At 44.0% G+C, this 18346-nt stretch overlaps 1 protein-coding gene across 1 annotated transcript in view; it reads left to right on the forward strand.

Annotated features, from left to right (window-relative positions):
* Positions 1–18346, forward strand: part of CNTNAP5 (contactin associated protein family member 5) — a 512649-nt gene that overhangs the window by 293660 nt on the left and 200643 nt on the right. Inside the window, exon 11 of the mRNA XM_048484843.1 lies at positions 6636–6742. Within this exon, the coding sequence (XP_048340800.1) occupies positions 6636–6742 (107 nt within the window). The remainder of the gene's footprint in view (positions 1–6635; positions 6743–18346) is intronic.

Genomic DNA, 18346 nt, shown 5'->3' on the forward strand with positions numbered 1-18346 from the left:
TGTGTTCTCTGAAGGCGCCTCCTGTGAGCAGGCGTGCTGCCACATGTTGGACCAGTTTTAACTTCCGAATCAAACACAAGGGAAGGCCGGCGTACAGCGAGTTACAATAGTCTGCATCCCACCTCTGCATCCACCCCTCATCAGTCAAGGAGAGCTTGGTTTTCAGATCTGGTGGGTCTATCAATTGCCCTACTCTGACTAATGCCTATTTCGAAGGACTTATTAATCCAAGGTCCAGTGTACTATCTGAACCTTACATGGTTGAGCCTGAGGACATGGACATTGAATGGGAATATTTAAGCCAGTTGGGCTTCTCCCATGGGATTGTGAACAGTATGCTTCAGTCTCGCAGGCAGTCTTCCAAAGGCTAACTATAATCATACCTGGATGGCCTTTTAGTCATAGACAAGGAAAAATTCTCTAAATCCATTGTTAGTTTCAGCAAAGGAAGCTATTAAGTTTTTGTTTCAAGGTTGGCAGTTGGGGCTATGACTGAATTTGTTACTCTGAGACATCTGGAGAGGTCCAGCCCCCTTTCATCCAGCAGCCCTTGCAAAATTTGCATAGTTCTGCCTGAACTAAGGTGGCATGACCTAACCAACCTGGATGACTTTGTCCCACTGACAACAAGTCACCTTCATATTAAGTCCAATGTGTCATTCTTCTTGCTTTTGAATAAAGACAATGTCTTTATTATAGCAGCCATTGGTTGAAAGAATCTTATATAAATGACTGCATTGCTTAAGCTTCTTGATTAAGCATTTCAGAAAATGAATCCAAACATGAAAATGAGTTGAAAAAGAGAGCTGGTCCATTCTCTGTAAGATACAAAAGAAAGCAAAAGGGAAGACAGCCTGAAGAACAGCAGTGCGGCACTATGGGGTCACTGAAATGGCTGCAAAATCCATGAAACACCACATAGTTCACAAAAATAAAAATGAAAAACACAAATGTATAAATTACCCACAAAGCTGTACCACACAACCAGGCATCTATTAAGGTATGTTTCCTTAATAAATACCATTGTATCTGCTGATCGTTCATAGTAAGCTACTTAGTTACTTTGTTGGTTAAGTCAGAAAGGGTCTGTAAACATTTTCAATCCTGATACTTCCATTGACTTAAGAAGGTTATTTACCTTACCACGTGTGAGGCAATAAAGGATGAGAAACTGATAACAGGTGTGAAGCCAATACAAAGAGAGTTTATGACGGGGTTTGCTTGTCCTGAAAGAGAATGAGTTTGGAGTTCAATTATTCAGCATGTACTAAAAATATAAATCAATAGTATACCCTTGAGGCAGGATTGGGGTCAAATTGTGAGGTCACAGTAATCTAGCAACTTCTATATTAATCCTGATGGTTCTTGACCAATGCAGAGATGCTCAGTTGGCACAGTACAAGTGATTAACAGTGTGGTCCTAGACAGACAGCCCTTGTTCTTCACTGGACTTCAGTGGCATGCATTTGCTTTAAATTTCACTGTTAATAGGATAAGGTGTTCTTATTGTACTTTTTAACAGAGGGATACAGACTTCTGGGGAGTTGCATGTAGTACTTGAATGCAATAACTGTGATTGCCAGTTCAGTAGACAATACAGTTCCAGTACATGCCCTTTCAATGAAGTTCCCACCTAGCTCTCACTTGTGCTTCACTAGTATCTACACCTGGCATGAGGTATTCATTTTGTCTTTGTACCAGTGATTCTTCCTCTTTCTTCCAGTCCACATTGTTTTTGCCAGCTTTTTCCCAGCCCTGAACAAGAATTATTTTCTCAGGTCGCAGTGGAGAATCAAAGTCATTGGATAATGTAGTTAGCTAGATGTGATTTCAAGAGGAAGAAATATATAAGGATGAATTTCATTAAACAATATTTCAGAGATTCAGCAGACTATCAGTTGAAAAACCATGGCAGTTGATCAAGCTGTATTTAGACTGGGAGGACCAGCCTGATAGGTAAAGACAACTTATATTTTTAGTGGCTTCTTTGACTGATTGGTCTAGTACTTGTAGAAAGAAAGAGACAAACTAGGGCTGAGGGCTGTCTTCCTTCCCTCACCTGCCTGGTATTGGCTAAGGTTGTATTGATTGGGACATCAAGTAATTGAATTTCTGTTGTAGAGTTTCAGTATTTGAGAACAAACATGCAAACCAGAGAAATGTCCCAGAATACAATCACCCTAGCAGCTATTTTATACTGACCTTTCAGCAGAAACTTAAGTATGGCTCATAGACTGAATTAAAACAGTCTCACCTTCCCACTGAAATCAGTTAGAGTTTTGCAGGCAAGCTGGTATCTTTTAAGCCACTATCTGTACATAGGAATAGTAACTATGGCATACCTCTGAGGTTTATTGTATGGATTTTTTTAAGTTGTTGTAGGAGAAGTGTGTTGAACACTTAGGAAAAGCACCACATAAAACTACTATTAGCATTGTAGTGTACTGCTGACATACACTTGAGTGAATAGCCATGAAAATGGCTGCTTTTAAAATATTTATTTATTTAAAATATTTATATACCCACCTTTTTGCTGAGCATCTCAGGAATCATATATACAACACCCATTCTGCAGCAAAACATGCCAAACAACCCCAGCATAGCAATATCTCACATAACATAAATATATCAGAGATAGCAACTGTGTAAGGCAGAGGCTACAAGTCTCTGCTTGGACAGCAGTTTCAGATATGAAACCAAGAATTTGGATTTGGGTCTTCTCAGCTCTGACCCAAATCTATGGACTTAGTAGTAACTGTACAGCTTGCTGGTTCTGAGCAATGGGTCATTAGATGCAGCTTTTTGTTGGCATACAGATTATGTGACATACAGATTAAAGTTGCCTTTGATTTAAACATGTGAATATATGATGCTACTAATTCACAGGTGATTAATTCATGTATACAAATAATCTGACAGTTGTTTCATGCTACCCAGATTTTTTTTAGCACTAAATGAACCTGTGACCTCTCCAGAGCTAAGGGTTGAGAGTGTTGGAATAATCTCCTGGTAATGGGGATTATCCCTGTTCACATTGAGCAGAGTGCACGGGTGGCTGAGAGCACAGCAGAAGCCTTACCTCCTGTGTGTGTGTGTGTGAGGATCCCATGTGTGTGTGAACTTGCACAAAAGAAACTCAGAGTCAGTTGTAGTTTCTAATCTAATAAAAAGAGTATTTATTAGTTAACTCCATTCTGGATAGAAAGGTAGGTAGATAGGTTCACTAATCTATCCTAATCTAGCTGGATGGAGATGGATGCATGGAGCACCCATCCTCCCTCTAGGCATGGTGAAAGTAAGATGGCGAGAGACCAAGAAGGCGGCGGAAGGAAGTCCCTGAGAGTAGCAATCTAACATTAAAGGGATAGAGCCAGCATGATAGAGTAAAGGTGTCAATCCCTAGCCACTGGCTATCTAGTAAAACCCCCTGTGAGTCGAGGCAGGAAACAGCGTAAAGTCCTTTTCTTCCAACAGAGAGCAGCATCAGGGTCTTTCTTTGTACATGAAAGATTTCACAAACACCTTGTGGTTGAGTATTTTGTTACAAATTTGGGGAGATTTTTGCCATAAATGTTACCCACTAGTGAAATGCATTTTTACTTGCATAACTAAAACCCAAATGTAATTTGATCCACAGCTCAGTGTTTCTGCTGCTGTTGACTTTCTCTGCTTCATATTGTTTATGCTGCTTTCTTCATTTCAGAAGTGCTTGGCAATAAAGCTTTGAAGAAAAAGCAATGATGCTTAGAGGATAAGCAGAGAGTACATGATTCATAATCTGATCTCATTTTTAATTTGCTCTCTCTGCTCATGTATTGTTTGCATTTTCATTGATGAAGTACTGTGAGCTACTCAGATTAGCAATCCAAATGCCGTGAAACACACAAAAGGGCTTCCCACTATAAGAAAAAGGATGTAGCTTGTCGCCTGATATTTGTTCTCATCAGGGATCAGAATAAAACATGCAAGTTAGTTGCCCAGGCTGAGATGAGAAGTAAATTTCTACCCACCCACCTCAATTGGGAGGGGGGGTATCAATTAGGGCTCCTTCTTGAATTCATTCTTTCAGTGCAAGCTATTCTTTGGAAGGCTTTTGTTCTGAACTGAATACTCATAGCTATAGAAGAAAAATGTTTTTGTCTGTGTACCGGCATTTGTAGTCCTAGAAAATTTCACACTTAAGAAAAACCAGAAGCTAAGGGTACTAGGTTGCACATTTCATTACATACAAAAGGCAATGGGCATATTTGGGCCCGCCTGTAGAGGCTAATGGACCCAGAACAGTTCCAGGATGTTCTGCAGGAGATCTCGCCCACTGGCGACTCTCTTGATCAGCTGGTAGAGAGTTGGGATACCAGGCTCTCTGAAGCCATTGAGGTTGTTGCTCTGAGACGCCCTCTCCGTGCCCATATCCACCCATCTCCTTGGTATACTGAAGAGCTTTGTGGGCTGAAGCAGGAGTTGAGATGGCTAGAGCGAGTGTGGCGGCAGGTTCATGATGAAGGGACAAGACACTCCTATGGGACATTTATGAGATCCTATCCGAGAGCTGTGAAGGAAGCAAAGAGAGTTTATTTTGCTTCCTCTATCGCTACAGAGAGTTCGCGCCCAGCACAATTGTTTAGGGTAGTTTGGATGCTCACGACCTCCTCTATGGGCTCCAAATTAAAGGAATTGGCACTTAGCTGTGAGGCTTTTGTGACTCACTTCACAGACAAAGTCCTGTCCTTCCGCCAAGCTCTTCCTGCCACTATTGATACAGTACAGGAACTGGAGGCCCCTTGGCCGTTTTTTTGGTCCTCGTTTGGACCACTTCAGCTTACTTGACCTAACAGATGTTGACAGGACGCTGGCAGCTGTATGATTTACCACTTGTTCTTTTGATTCATGCCCTTCCTGGCTGGTTAAGGCCAGCAGGGAGGAGCTTCGGAGCCACTTGTTGAGTATCATCAATAACTCCCTTGAGCAAGGAATTTTCCCAGGTAGACTTAAAGATGCAGTGGTCTGCCTGCTCATGAAAAGACCTCAATTGGATCCAGTGGATCCGACCAATTACCACCTGGTTGTGAACCTACTGTTTCTGGGTAAGGTAATTGAGTGAGCGGTAGTTCAGCTCCAGAAGTTCCTGGATGACACAAACATTTTGGTTCCCCTCCAATCCAGTGTCTGCGCTGACCATGAGACTGAGACAGTACTGGTTGCTGTTGTGGATGAAGTCTGACTCTACCTAGACAGAGGCAGTTCGGTGCTGCTGGTGTTACTAGATCTCACCTCAGCATTTGATATGGTACATCATTACTTTTTGGTCAACCACCTCACCGATATTAGAGTCCAGGAGTCGGCCTTGTCTTGGCTGACCTCCTTTCTCCAAGACCGGAGATTGCAAGTGGCATTGGGAGGAGAGAACTCCAGGCGTCATTCCATGCACTGTGGGGTGCTGCAGGGGCGATTCTCTCTCCAATGCTTTTTAACATCTACATGCACCCCCTGGCGGGGCTGGTTCAGAGTTTTGGACTGCGGTTTCACCAATATGCTGATGACACCCAGCTCATGTTCATGATGGAAGGCCCCCTGTCTTCAGCCCCTGGAGCTCTGCAGTGCTGTTTAGAGGTCATTGCTGGTTGGTTGACAGCGAGTCAGCTGAAGCTGAATCCAGCAAAGATGGAGGTCCTGTGGCTGGGTCGAGGGGAGAGGTTGGTGGACTTTTGCCTGCCTACACTGGATGGTGAGGCCTTACATCTAACCTTGTCTGTCCGCAGCCTGGGAGTGATCCTGAACCCGGCATTATTGCTGGAGACCCAGGTCACTCAGGTGGCCCAAGTGGCTTTTTATAATCTGCGGTAGGCATGGCAACTGGGCCCATATCTCTACTACTTTGATTTGGCCACAGTGATCCATGCAACAGTGATCCATCCAGATTGGATTATTGTAATTTGCTTTATGCTGGCCTGCCTTTGGATGTAATCTGGAAACATAAACGCATCCAACATGCGGCTGTCAGGCTCCTTATGGGAGCATCCAGCTGGGACCAGATCACACCAGTCCTGTACCAGCTTCACTGGCTGCCGATCGAGTTCCAGATCATGTTCAAAGTTCTGGTTTTGACCTTTAAGGCCATGAGCGGTCTCGGACCCGCATAGCTGAGGGACCGTGTCTCTCCATACTGCCCCACCAGGTCCCTCTGCTCATCAGAGGAGTATCTGTTAAAGGTCCCTGGCCCAAAAAGCATCTGGCTGACCTCTTTGAGGGCCAGGGCTTTTATGGCCCTGACCCCCATTTGGTGGAACAGGCTTCCTAGAGAAGTTAGGGCCCTGCGGGACTTGCAGGAATTCCACAGGGCCTGTAAAACAATTCTGTTCACCCAAGCTTTCCCACCTGGCCTGCTGAGGAGACTGTAAATATTCCATCTATTGCCTCAGCCTCTCATGGGTTTAGTGGGAGGGGGGTGGGTTTGTTACCATCTGTTTTTATCTGTTTTATCTAGTTACATAGACCTTTTTACTGAATTGATTTATATTGATGTTACATTGTTGGTCTTCTTGTTGTATGCTGCCCTGATGGCGGGTTATCAATGCAAATAAATAAATAAATAATCTATTTAAAATGAAACCTTCTTTTGTTGAACCCCCATTCAGATGTTTACCAAACTACTGTGAGCATGGAGGAAAGTGTTCCCAGTCCTGGACGACATTCTATTGTGATTGTAGTGAAACTGATTACACCGGAACAACCTGCCATAACTGTGAGTAGACTGGATTTATGCAAAGATACAGAAAGAAATATGGCAGAGGCATAGGGATTTTTTGCGTGGGGGGGGGGGCATTCAGCACAACAGTAAAGCCTCCTTTGGAAGGACATTGTATGAGGTAGCAAAGGTTTTTAAAAAGTTGTGCCCAGCCATGTTGTGTTAGAAGTAAATCTTACTATATTAAATTATCACTACTGGAACACACACAGGATTGTATTCTCTTTTTATCCCCTCAAAGAACTGAGTTCCCCTACCTTTCCCTATGCAACACGCTCACAGAGTCTATTCTGTGATAGTATGGACATATCTAATGGGCTGACTGGGAACCCCATGTTTGAAAAGATACATATTCTCCTCTTTTCCCTATCAGCATATAAATATCTACTCCATCAGCAACAGAAGACAGCCTTCAGAAGCAAAAGAAAGGGTGGCAGACAAAAACAAGAAAACACATAGCACTTCTTTCTGATTCACTGCTTTGCTGTTTGAAATTAACAGCTCTGTATGTGTGTGTGTGTTTGTGGGCATGCGTGTGTGCATGGATGCATGTGCACCTATGCGCTGCCAAAGTCTTTGAGTTGCATGAATATGCTATGAAGTGTTTGCAGAGAAAACATCTTAGGGAAAATCTTAACAGTTTCTGTTATTTGTTTTTGCTTTCTAAATCATATATAACACTTTTAGCAAAGTTTTTAGACAGTATTGTGCTTACCACCATATTAGCCTTTTAGCCCCACCAAATCAAACAACCTATTTTTTCTTTTCTTTTTTTAATATAAATGGAAAATCAATGCTATGACTTATCTAATACTACCCAAATGAGTTCATGGGTTCTTTTCTTGTCAGGAGCTCAGTGACACCAGTATATGCCCATAAGTAATAACGTTTGGAAAACGTTAGTATAAACAATTAGCTCCGCATGCAGCTAGACCAAGGCGGATCGGCGCTGCTTGTGTTACTTGATCTCACAGCAGCGTTTGATGTGGTCGATCACGACCTTTTGATCCACCGCCTGGCAGCCTCTGGAGTGCGGGGCATTGTCCTCCAATGGATTGCCTCGTTTCTCCAGGGTCGGGGTCAGCAGGTATGGTGCGGGGTTGAGGCCTCCCAGAGAGCCCCACTTAGTTGTGGGGTTCCTCAGGGGGCCTTGCTTTCCCCGCTTTTATTTAACATCTACATGCGACCCCTTGCTCAGCTGGTGCGGAGCTTTGGGCTGGTCTGTCACCAATATGCGGATGACACCCAGCTCATTCTGTTGATGGAGGGGGGGGCGGCCTCTGCCCCTGCAGCTCTACAGCATTGTCTGGAGTCGGTCGCTGGTTGGTTGAAGCAGAGTAGGTTAAAACTTAATCCAACAAAGACGGAGGTCCTCTGGCTGGGCCGGTTTGGTAGACCAAAGGAATTCCAGCCGCCTATATTGGAGGGGGTCGTTTTGGCCCCGGCATCCTGGCTTCGTCAGCCTGGGGGTCCGCCTGGACTCTGCCTTGTCAATGGAGAGCCAGGTGGCCCATGTTACCCAGGTTGCGTTTTTTCATCTTCGCCAGGCACGGCGGTTGGCTCCCTATCTCTCCCAGACTGACCTGGCCACTGTGATCCATGCGACAGTCACCTCGCGGTTAGATTACTGTAACTCGCTTTACGCGGGCCTTCCGCTAGCGATTGATCCGGAAGTTGAAGCTGGTCCAGAATGCAGCTGCACGGCTACTGACAGGTGGTAATTGCTCAGACCATATCACCCCTGTGCTAGGCCGTCTGCACTGGCTCCCAGTGGAGTTCGGCATCGTTTTCAAGGTGCTGGCAATAACCCTTATGGCCTTACGCGGCATGGGGCCCTCATATCTACGGGACCGCATCACCCTTATGTCCCACATAGGCCACTGCGCCGGCAGTGGCAGAATTGCTGGCGACCCTAGCCCTTCAAGGACGATCGCGGCTGGCCTACGACCTCGGACCAGGGCCTTTACGGCTCTGGCCACAGCCTGGTGGCATCCCTTACCCCATCCGTCCGGGCCCTGCGGGACCTTGGTGAGTTCCGCAGGGCCTGTAAGACAGAATTATTCCACCGGGCCTTTGGAGCGGCCGGCCGCAGTTCCACTGCCCCCCCACTGAAACGCTGTCAATTTCCATCTTTGTCATCTCGGTTGGGCCTGCTGTGACTCCATCTGGGCCCACCTGTTCCCTCCCTTTCTTCTTTCCTCTTTTCCCTTGTTTTTAGCCTTAGGAACGGGCGCCTGTTTGAACTGTTTTATACGGGTTGAATGGCTTGGATTGTTTTAATTATATGTAATTGCTGCCGGAGTTTTAATGTTTACGTTATGTTGTTGAGTTGCTGTTAATAACAGCCATGTTGTTGAGCCGCCTCGAGCCCTTCGGGGAAGAGGCGGCCTATAAATCTAAAATATAAATAAATAAATAAATAAATAATTGTTTATGTTTTTGCAAAGATGAGATTGTGAAGAAAATTAGCAGGTAGATATCAGGCAGGAGTAAGCTATGTACAATCTTAGATTTCTGTCACAGGTACAGGATTTTGTCAAACTTTCTAGGTTTCTCAGATTCGATAAAACGTTATAATTCATATGAAGGTGCAGTTTTGTCTTGAGTTACACTTAAATGTTACTGACTTTTGAATTCAGAAACACTCTGGGTTCTCTCACTACTCACAGCCTCTCCACTGTTAGACACCCAGTTTACAGAAATCTCCCTTGTGAGGTAACTTTCGCAGATTACTAATGCACCAGAGAAGGGATCCCCCTTTGAATATAATTTCCCTTCTAACTGGCTTAGGAATTCTTCTATTTCCCAGAATATATATTCCCAAAATCTTTATTTATGGTCACTGTGGAAAGTCTGTCTTACTATTCCATATCTACTTTGACCAGTAAACTTCCAGTTCTTTTGTCTGTGTATTTCTGCTTTCAGGATTTACTGCCACACACCATATTTCAGATCAGTTTCACTCTCTTACTGAAATCCTCTCTGGGTAGATTTTTACTCACAGTTAAGGGACATGTAGTTACCATGCTAAAATCCAAATCTATGCAGGCAGCAATTAGAGGTCATGGAAACAATCCAGGTTGTTGTCGCACCTTGAATAGAGACACTTCTGCTTTTTAAAAAATTATTTTCCTGCTACACATGTGTAGCTTTGCAGGCATGCAGAAATGAACCCCCATAGCTATACCAATGCCCTATGATATGACTGGCTGCACCTTCATAGCTATGTAGATGCAAACCACAATTTTTTTAAAGAAAAAGGGGCTTCCCTGCAGCGGCTGGGCAATGGCAGGTCAGATTCTCCCTGAACACAAAGGACAGAATGGAGGGAAGGGAAATAAGGTACCTCCTACCTGGCCATTCACTTGGGAGAGGCTCCACTTGGGATGGGCCTCAAAGAGATACCGTCTCCCTCTGTTGCTCCACCAACCAAATCACATATCAGCTTACCCAATCAGAGTGCTGCCCAATTTTAGATAGTTTTTTCCCCTCACACTCTCTTTGTGACTGCACTTGCTTTTAGCTGCATTTCTAAACCTTATTTATCTAGGCAGTCCATCACACCCTGCTTTGTGGGTTTGCCAGAACATCTAGCTAAACCATTGTTAGAAATAAATGTTGTTTACTTAACTATTTTCATTTTATATTTATATCTTAAAATAATAACTAGCAAGCTGGGAGACCACTTGGAATCATGAGGAAGGATTTCAAAATATCCCCGATATGCCTAGATCTCTCCCCTGTACAGTCATTTCCCCCATATCCCTACAACCCTTGTAGACTTTAATTGATTTACAGCTTTTTCATTCCTCCTGGAGCATCATAAGTCCACAGGCCTCTTAAAGACTAATATCATTTATTCCAGCATGAGCTTTCCTAAGTCACAGCATACTTCCTCAGATTTTATGAACATGAAATATTTTAAATTCTTGTATAGGGGAATTACTGAATGGTGGGAGGAAAGAGCGGCATCACAAAGTATCACCTGTGTTCATTAGAAATGTTTGCAGTATCCCCCGTCCCCTTTCCATATGTTAAGTTAAAATGCATATTTTTCTTGATACCTGGGAAATAACCCTACTATATAGAAATGTGTATAGTTGTGTACTGGTGCTGTCACCACCAGGCATTATGATGTGAGGGAAGGAGGACAGCCAGTATGCTAAAAAGGATTACTTTCGCCTTCTAAATGAGAGACAGGCAGAGCCTAAGCAGGGGAGTCCAGATGTTGCAAGATCTCTTTGGCAAGTATGGACGACAGAAATAGACCACACACTTCTTTAAGACAAACATTCACAGGAATAGATTAAAGCAGACCCACCAGAACATTTATATTAAATAGCCACATTTCTGGCTATAGTCATTTTAATTATTTTTTAATTATCCCACTCTTGTAGACTGCAGTAACCATGTACCCATTTTTAAAATAAATGTTACAGTTCTGAAGAGTATCTTTGGACTCCCTTGCAAAAGTAATCAATGGTTGAGCTAGACCTAGGCTACAGTGTTTCAGATACAATTGTTCACATAGAATTGCAATTTTGTTTTATTAGAAACAGATACATATTTCAAAGAAGCACTTCCAAGACTAAGATCATTGCAGTTCAATTTGTGCCACCCAAAAATACCCTTTATTTTTATTAAACGGTCCTCTTAATCAGGGGCGTACCTAGGCAAACCGGCGCCCGGGGACAAAACCTGAGTTTGGCGTATGGGCTGCCACCCTCCCCCCACCATGACCAAACAATGATTTTTTGTACCAGCTCACAAAACACCTCCCACTCCCATCAAAACATACATGGCTCTCTCCCCACCAACTCTTTTCCTAATTTCCTAATCACAACAACCCTATGAGGTAGGTTGTTAGCCTGAGAAACAATTCCAAGCCAGTGCAAGTGGGTATTAAGCATGTAAATCTCTCACAAATCACCCCCAGCAAAACATTTACCAAACAAATGTCAGCATAATCTCTCACAAAACAACGCCAGCAGAATCCACCCCCAAACAGCATTACTTTCAATGGTGTTTAAACTAGGGAGCTCAGATTCTTCTTTTAAACCTACCTTAGGGAGAAACTGGGGTCCCCGGTTAAAACAAACAGCATCACTTTTGAGGGTTGGAGATTCAGATGAAACAAATGGAATCTGGGCAAATTTAGGCACATTTGGACAAAAATTGTCCGATTATGTCTTGCCCAAATATGAACAAATCTTGGTATTTGGGGGTTTTGGGGGTATTTTTGGTGTTTTTGCAGCCTGCAGGGAGTGCATTTTTAAAGCTAGCAGCACCATGATTTCAGGGCATCATCCAGAGAATGCCCTGATGATACCACCTGAGTTTGGCGATGTTTGGTTCAGGGGCAGCAAAGTTATGGACGCCCAAATGGAATACCCCCATCCCCTTGTTTTCAATGGGAGCTAACCTGAGATGGGGGCTACCCATTTGAGGGACCATAACTTTGGTCCCTCTGGACATAACTTCACCAAACTTGGGTAGCATCATAAGAATAGTTAACAGATGATACCCTGAAATTTTGGTGTCACTAGCTTTAAAAAATACACCGCTTCCAGGCACCCCAAGAAATTTGCCCAAGATTCTTTGTTCTGCAGTGACTTTGCTCCATTGTAGCTAATGAGGAATTTCTGAGGCAGGCTGCACATTTTTGAAGATAGAGGCACCAGACTTTCAAGGTGGCTCCAGGAGGGTCTCCTGGTAATAGCATCCAAGCTTGGTGAGCTTTGCTTCTGGAGTGGTGGGGGGCGAGTTGAGAGAGTTCTGAGAGAACTCAGCCCACAGGCTTTCATGTGCAGGCGTGGGGGGAACAAAATAAGCCTTTTGGGGGCCCATAAAATTGAACCCCCAGAAGCAAAGGTCTCCCAGGAGGCCCTCCTGGAGCCACCCTGAAAGTCTGGTACCTCTATCTTCAAAAATGTGCAGCCTGCCTACACACTCAGAAATTCCCCATTGGCTACAATGGAGCAAAGTCACTGCAAAACAAAAGAATCTTGGGCAATTTTTAGGGTGCCTGGAAGGGGTGTATTTTTAAAGCTAGTGACACCAAAATTTCAGGGTATCATCTGTTAACTATTCTTATGATGCTACCCAGGTTTGGTGAAGTTATGTTCAGGGGGACCAAAGTTATGGTCCCTCAAATGGATAGCCCCCATCTCAGGTTAGCTCCCATTGAAAACAATGGGGTTGGGGACACCCTCTTTGGGGGTCCATAACTTTGCTGCCCCTAAACCAATCATCACCAAATTTGGTTGGTATCATCAGGACAGTCTCTGGATGGTACCTTGAAATTTTTGTGTTGCTAGCCTTAAAAATGCGCCCCCTGCAGGCCAGAATGTGAAAAAACACTGGAAAATTAAAAAAAACCACAAACGACCCTGAAATGTTGGCGCCCCCCACGTGACCAAATGGGGGGCGCCCGGGGACATAGGGTACCCCCTGTCCCTAGGCAGGAACGCCACTGCTCTTAATGCAAGAATGGGGGAAAATCAATGCAGTAATGATAGAAGATATAACTGCTGCTTTACAAAATCTTCTAGCGAGAAGCAAAAAGTTCATCACAAGTACACCCTTCAATTCATGAAGCTACATACATTTAATGAATGCATGGTCTGCAGTTGCCTTTCCTTGCCAAACCTAAACAAGTTTGTGTGTGTTCAGTGCTTGAGTGGAATGCTGCCTGGGAACCTTGTGCATGCAGCCTTCAGTGGGCGATTCCCCACTTTAAAAAAGGAGATACACACCGGGTTTGTTTGCTGCGGGACCTTTTGGGCGCGGGGTCATGGTCCCCACTGCAGCTTCTGCCCCTCAAACAATGCTCAGGCAGCAGCCACCAGGAATCCCCACTCTGAGGCTGTGGTATGCCCGTTGAGTTCAGGGGCTATCCTGATTGGCTGCTGCTGCTGGGCGGGACTATGGGGGAAGGGGGAGCACTCTGCGCAGGAACTGAAATATGGAAGCGGCCGGAGCAAGTTCACCATAGGAAGCATGAACTGTTGTGCCTTTGAGGACAGTGGGGCATGATCTATTCAACTGACCAGACGTCCCTTCAAACATACGACCCTTCAAGTGGACGTCAATCTCAGCACTGCAGGGGGAAAATTTGGCTGCGCACGAATCCCGCCCCAGCCCACTGCTTCCTAATTGGGCAAAAGGTTCCACGTCACTACCAGGGGCAGGAATCTCAAATCTGGAGTCACCCCTGGACTTCCCCACTGCCCCATGCTCTCCGCAGGGTTTTAAAAAAGATGCTCTTCAGGCGAGGATCTGAAAAGACGTGCACTGTGCGGGGAGAGCTGCGTTGTCACCGCTGGGGTAGTGGGGAGTGCAGCGGGACCCCGGATTACTTGACGTGAGTATCCTGCATCAAATGGTGAGTGGGGAAATGACCAGTGCTCTGGAAGAATGGCAGCACAACAGCACAGTAGATGCTGTATTTGCTGTATCTGTAATAGAAACTGGGTGGCTTGTTTGACAGAGTGTTGGTATAGCTATCATATCTGTTTCTGGTCCTTTTTCTAAAGATCATAAAACAGAATAACTAGATTGTTTTCCTTTACTCTTGCAACAGCATAGTGTGGCATTATGTTCTGTAGACCTTCCAATAAATAGACTCAGTTCAGAATAAAATCGGTTTATTGATTATAGGTCAAGCAGGTTGCACTACAAGATCATTGCCAAGACTAAAGATTTGTATCAAGCTGCTCAGCTAAGAAAGGCTGTGTCCCTTCTTCTAAACCTCATTATTAGGTAGCATTTCCTCCCTTAGCCCATTCCTACGCTTGCTTTTCCTCTCAAGGCCACTTTGAGATAACATTCCCAGTGCTGGCTTGAGAAAGGCATTTTGAATCAAGCCGGTACATTCCTGCATAACAAAGGTCTAACATAAGCAATCTAGCACAAGCCAGGACTAACACAAGCAAAGACTGTCCAGACGCCAAATCCACCCGTCACCCTCTGGAGGCATGATAAGACTGCACAGCATAATAACAGAGCTTGACATGTGGTGTTCTATATACAAATGTTGGTTACTATCCCTAGATCACTGATAGACAGTGCCATCCAAAGCAGAGTTACATTCCATGGACTTGAAAGGATGTAATTTTGCCTAGGAGAGCTAAATATTTGCTTCATAGCTGCATAGGTTATTCAACTTGGTCCTGCTTATCCATCTCCAAACCTTTCCCAACTACTCCATGTTAGCTGAAAATGGTGTTGGAAGTGGCCCAGAAAAGGTTGGAATTTGGAAATAATTGGGAAATAACTACTTCTACAGACTTGTGATGAGGAAGGGTAGAGTAGAAGTGTACTAAATATATCAAATGTGAAACATGAATGCAACTTCTTAGGTTATAGAAAAGAAAGAAAAGAGAAACACTTTCTTATTGCCTTGTATCTTCTACAAACATTATCTAAATGGAAATACTTTTAATTCTGCTGGCTGTGTGTGTGCATGCCTGTGTATCTGTATTGTGAAACCTTAGACCTACTCGATAAGATGAGAGATATGCAATTAAGTACTCATTTCCCCGTTATCATTTTCTCTAAAGCCTCTTGTGTAGCTTTCACTCCACGAAACATCTGCTCTCATTTTTATTCTATTTCCAAAACTGACCTTCATTTATTCAATTAGTTGTTGCTCTAATCCCATAGATTTTCTTTTAAATGATCTACCTTTGCAAAAATGTAGCAGAAATAGCTTCAACCTCATGTACAGAGAGATTGAGTTTGGTCAAACATCTTGCCGTATGTAATAATTTGCTTTAATTCCTAGTATTTGTCTCAGTGCTTGTAAAATCTTTTTTATGCGAAATTATTGTTTTCTTTACTGCCACAGTGAAATTCTTTGCAATCAATCAGTCAATCAGTGGTGTTTCCATATAGCATAGCATATGCAGAATGTTACAACCATTTCATAGATGGAAACGTATCCCACAGGAAATGTCAAATTTTATCGTTCATTTTGGTTCCACATTTGAATGAAATGTTTAAATGATATATTCTGAACTTTCTGCTTTCAAGTTGCTTAAAATATTACACTCCATATGTTTCATTCTATTTGGGCTCTTCTTTCATCCTCTGGCATTTTTTTATTGGGCTATTGTAATTGTTTCTATGCAACACAAATTTAATTATTCTGATGAGAGTTCTTTATGCATTCCATCAGCATACCCTGGCCACATCTGTCAGTATTCTGATCATTACAATTAAAATGTTTTTCAAGGATCAGTTACAAATGTATTTTATTTAAGAATAGCAAGTCACATTCCATGGTAAGTTCTGCATCAGGACTTTGCCAATTAAAGCATATCTCTCCTACCCCTTTCCAAAAATCCTATCTGATGTTCAGGAAACCATTATGAACAAAATGCACCAGAGTATAAGGGGCTGCAATGAGGAGGGTGAATTTCCTCCAGTTTTGATCCAATTCCTTGGGTTCGATCCCATGACTCCATCCCATGACTCCATTCAAACCCATGACTACTCCATTGGGTTCAAACTCATGACTCCATTCCATGGATCTTATTACTCTCTTCTACCTCAAGCAGGTAAAGACTTGAGCAATATTGAAAAAAATTAAGAAAATTTGAATTTGGCTTGATTTGGCTTTAGGTGTCTGCAACCTGTCACTCTCCTGATGTTCATGGACTACAATTCCAATCAGCCAGTTGGCCATGCTGGCAGGGGCTGATGGGATTTATAGTCCATGAACATCTGGAGAACTGCAGGTTGCAAACCCTAACTGAATCAGCTGAATCCTTGGCCCTTTCCGCACGGGCAAAAACGCCGTCCCCAGGGAGCCATTCGCAGCAGCCCTGACCTGGCTCCCCTCCACCTCCCCCAGGGCGGCATCAGGCCACCTCCAAAAACCTCCCTCCTGTGAACGGCACCGCCTCGTGTGAACGGCACCGCCGGGAACACGCTGTTTTCCCCGTTCCCCCCCCCACTCACCTCGTCATCCTGCGTTGCTCTACTGGACTGCTGAGACCCTCCCTCGCTGTCCTCCGACCCCTGGAGGTCGGAGGGCAGTGTGGGCATGTCTTAGGAGTCCAGCAGAGCGACGCAGGATGACGAGGTGAGGGGGGGACGGGCAAGAGGCGGCTCCGTGCGAAGCTGCCTCTCCCGTGCCAGCCTCTGCAGGGACCGCTCACACGCTCCCGTGTGAACGGCCCCCACCCCTCCACCGGCAGAATTCCTGCCGGTGCAGAGGCGCCCTTTCTGCAGTGTGGAAAGGGCCCTTGATTCGGTATACACAAATCAAAGGAGGTGCCCTATCCCCTATTGTTTCCAATGTGAGCTAATAGGAGATGGGGGTATATTTGGATGTACCAAAATTGTATGTGTATGGAGAAATAGACATGTTGACGTATTCGCCCAAAATAATGGCCATTTGGTAACAAAGGATCATAAGTGATGTACATAGTTATGCATAGCTGAAGAATAGAAACTGAAAACCTGAATAGGCTAATTTCATTCAATATGAGGATATTTTACTGCTGAGCAAAGCAACATGGGCTGTTGCATAGACAGTATGTGTATACTTGAACAAAAGTAGATGGAACATCAAGAGTATTTTGTAAGATTGTGATTGTGATATGTAAGATTGAAAGGTTTTGGTGGTGCTACAAATCACTAGAAGCCATCACAGAGGCCTTGTTAGCTCAAGAATGAGTCTGTTAAACATTGTTCATTGGTTCTTCAGAACCTATATTAGTTTATTTAGAGATGATCGTGTCTCTAACCACAATATCTGTATTATGTGGAATTGTTGTTAGATTTCCAGCTAGTGAGTGTGTGTTTCTGACACCAGGTTAGAGATATGAGAAATCCTTTGGAAGCACAGTTCTTGTTCCAGAAAGATTTACATGGTTTGTAATATAAAACATGTCATTCTTTGTAAGCCATGACCTAACAACATTAAGATGCTTAAAACTGTCCCAACCTAATTTCATTTAAAAAGAAAGCTTCTTCATAGCCTTCTGTTATTTTTGCTCTTGAATAATTTTGGAATTCCTCACATTGACAGCTGCTGCTGAGCCAGCTGTGCTCTGCTAGTTTTTGTTTCCCATCTCCCTTTATTTCTAATCAATGCAGCATATGTGAATTTGCTTGAAACCCAGCTTGAAGTATGAAGCCCTGGTTCTACCTGTGTGAATAATATGTCGAAGCGGCAGCTATCCCATCGTGAAGAGAAATGTGGAAATGAAGTAAACACATTCTATGTTGCAAAAGCCATAAATAAGCATTCTTTTGATTCCTGGACAGTTTATCACATTCTTTCTCTCTGTGTGTGTCTCATGACAGCCTTACACATAGCTGCCTTACACTTGGTCTGCCAAAGTCAGCACTGCCTGTTTGTGACTGCTAGCCGTCTTCTAGGGTCCAAAGCCTTTTACATAAAATTCTGCCTGATCCTTTTCACTAGAGATATAAGCCCTTTCCGCACAGGTGCTGAGCACCGCCTGGGACCATTCGCACAGATGGTCCCAGTAGGGGCACAGGGGAAGGCGCAGCCTTCGCACAGGCTGCGCCTTCTCCAACCAGCTTACCTGCTCCTGCTGGCTTCTGTTGCGAGGTGGAGGCCAGGGG

The sequence above is a fragment of the Sphaerodactylus townsendi genome, linkage group LG02 (genome assembly GCF_021028975.2).
Source record: "Sphaerodactylus townsendi isolate TG3544 linkage group LG02, MPM_Stown_v2.3, whole genome shotgun sequence".
Lineage (NCBI taxonomy): Eukaryota > Metazoa > Chordata > Lepidosauria > Squamata > Sphaerodactylidae > Sphaerodactylus > Sphaerodactylus townsendi.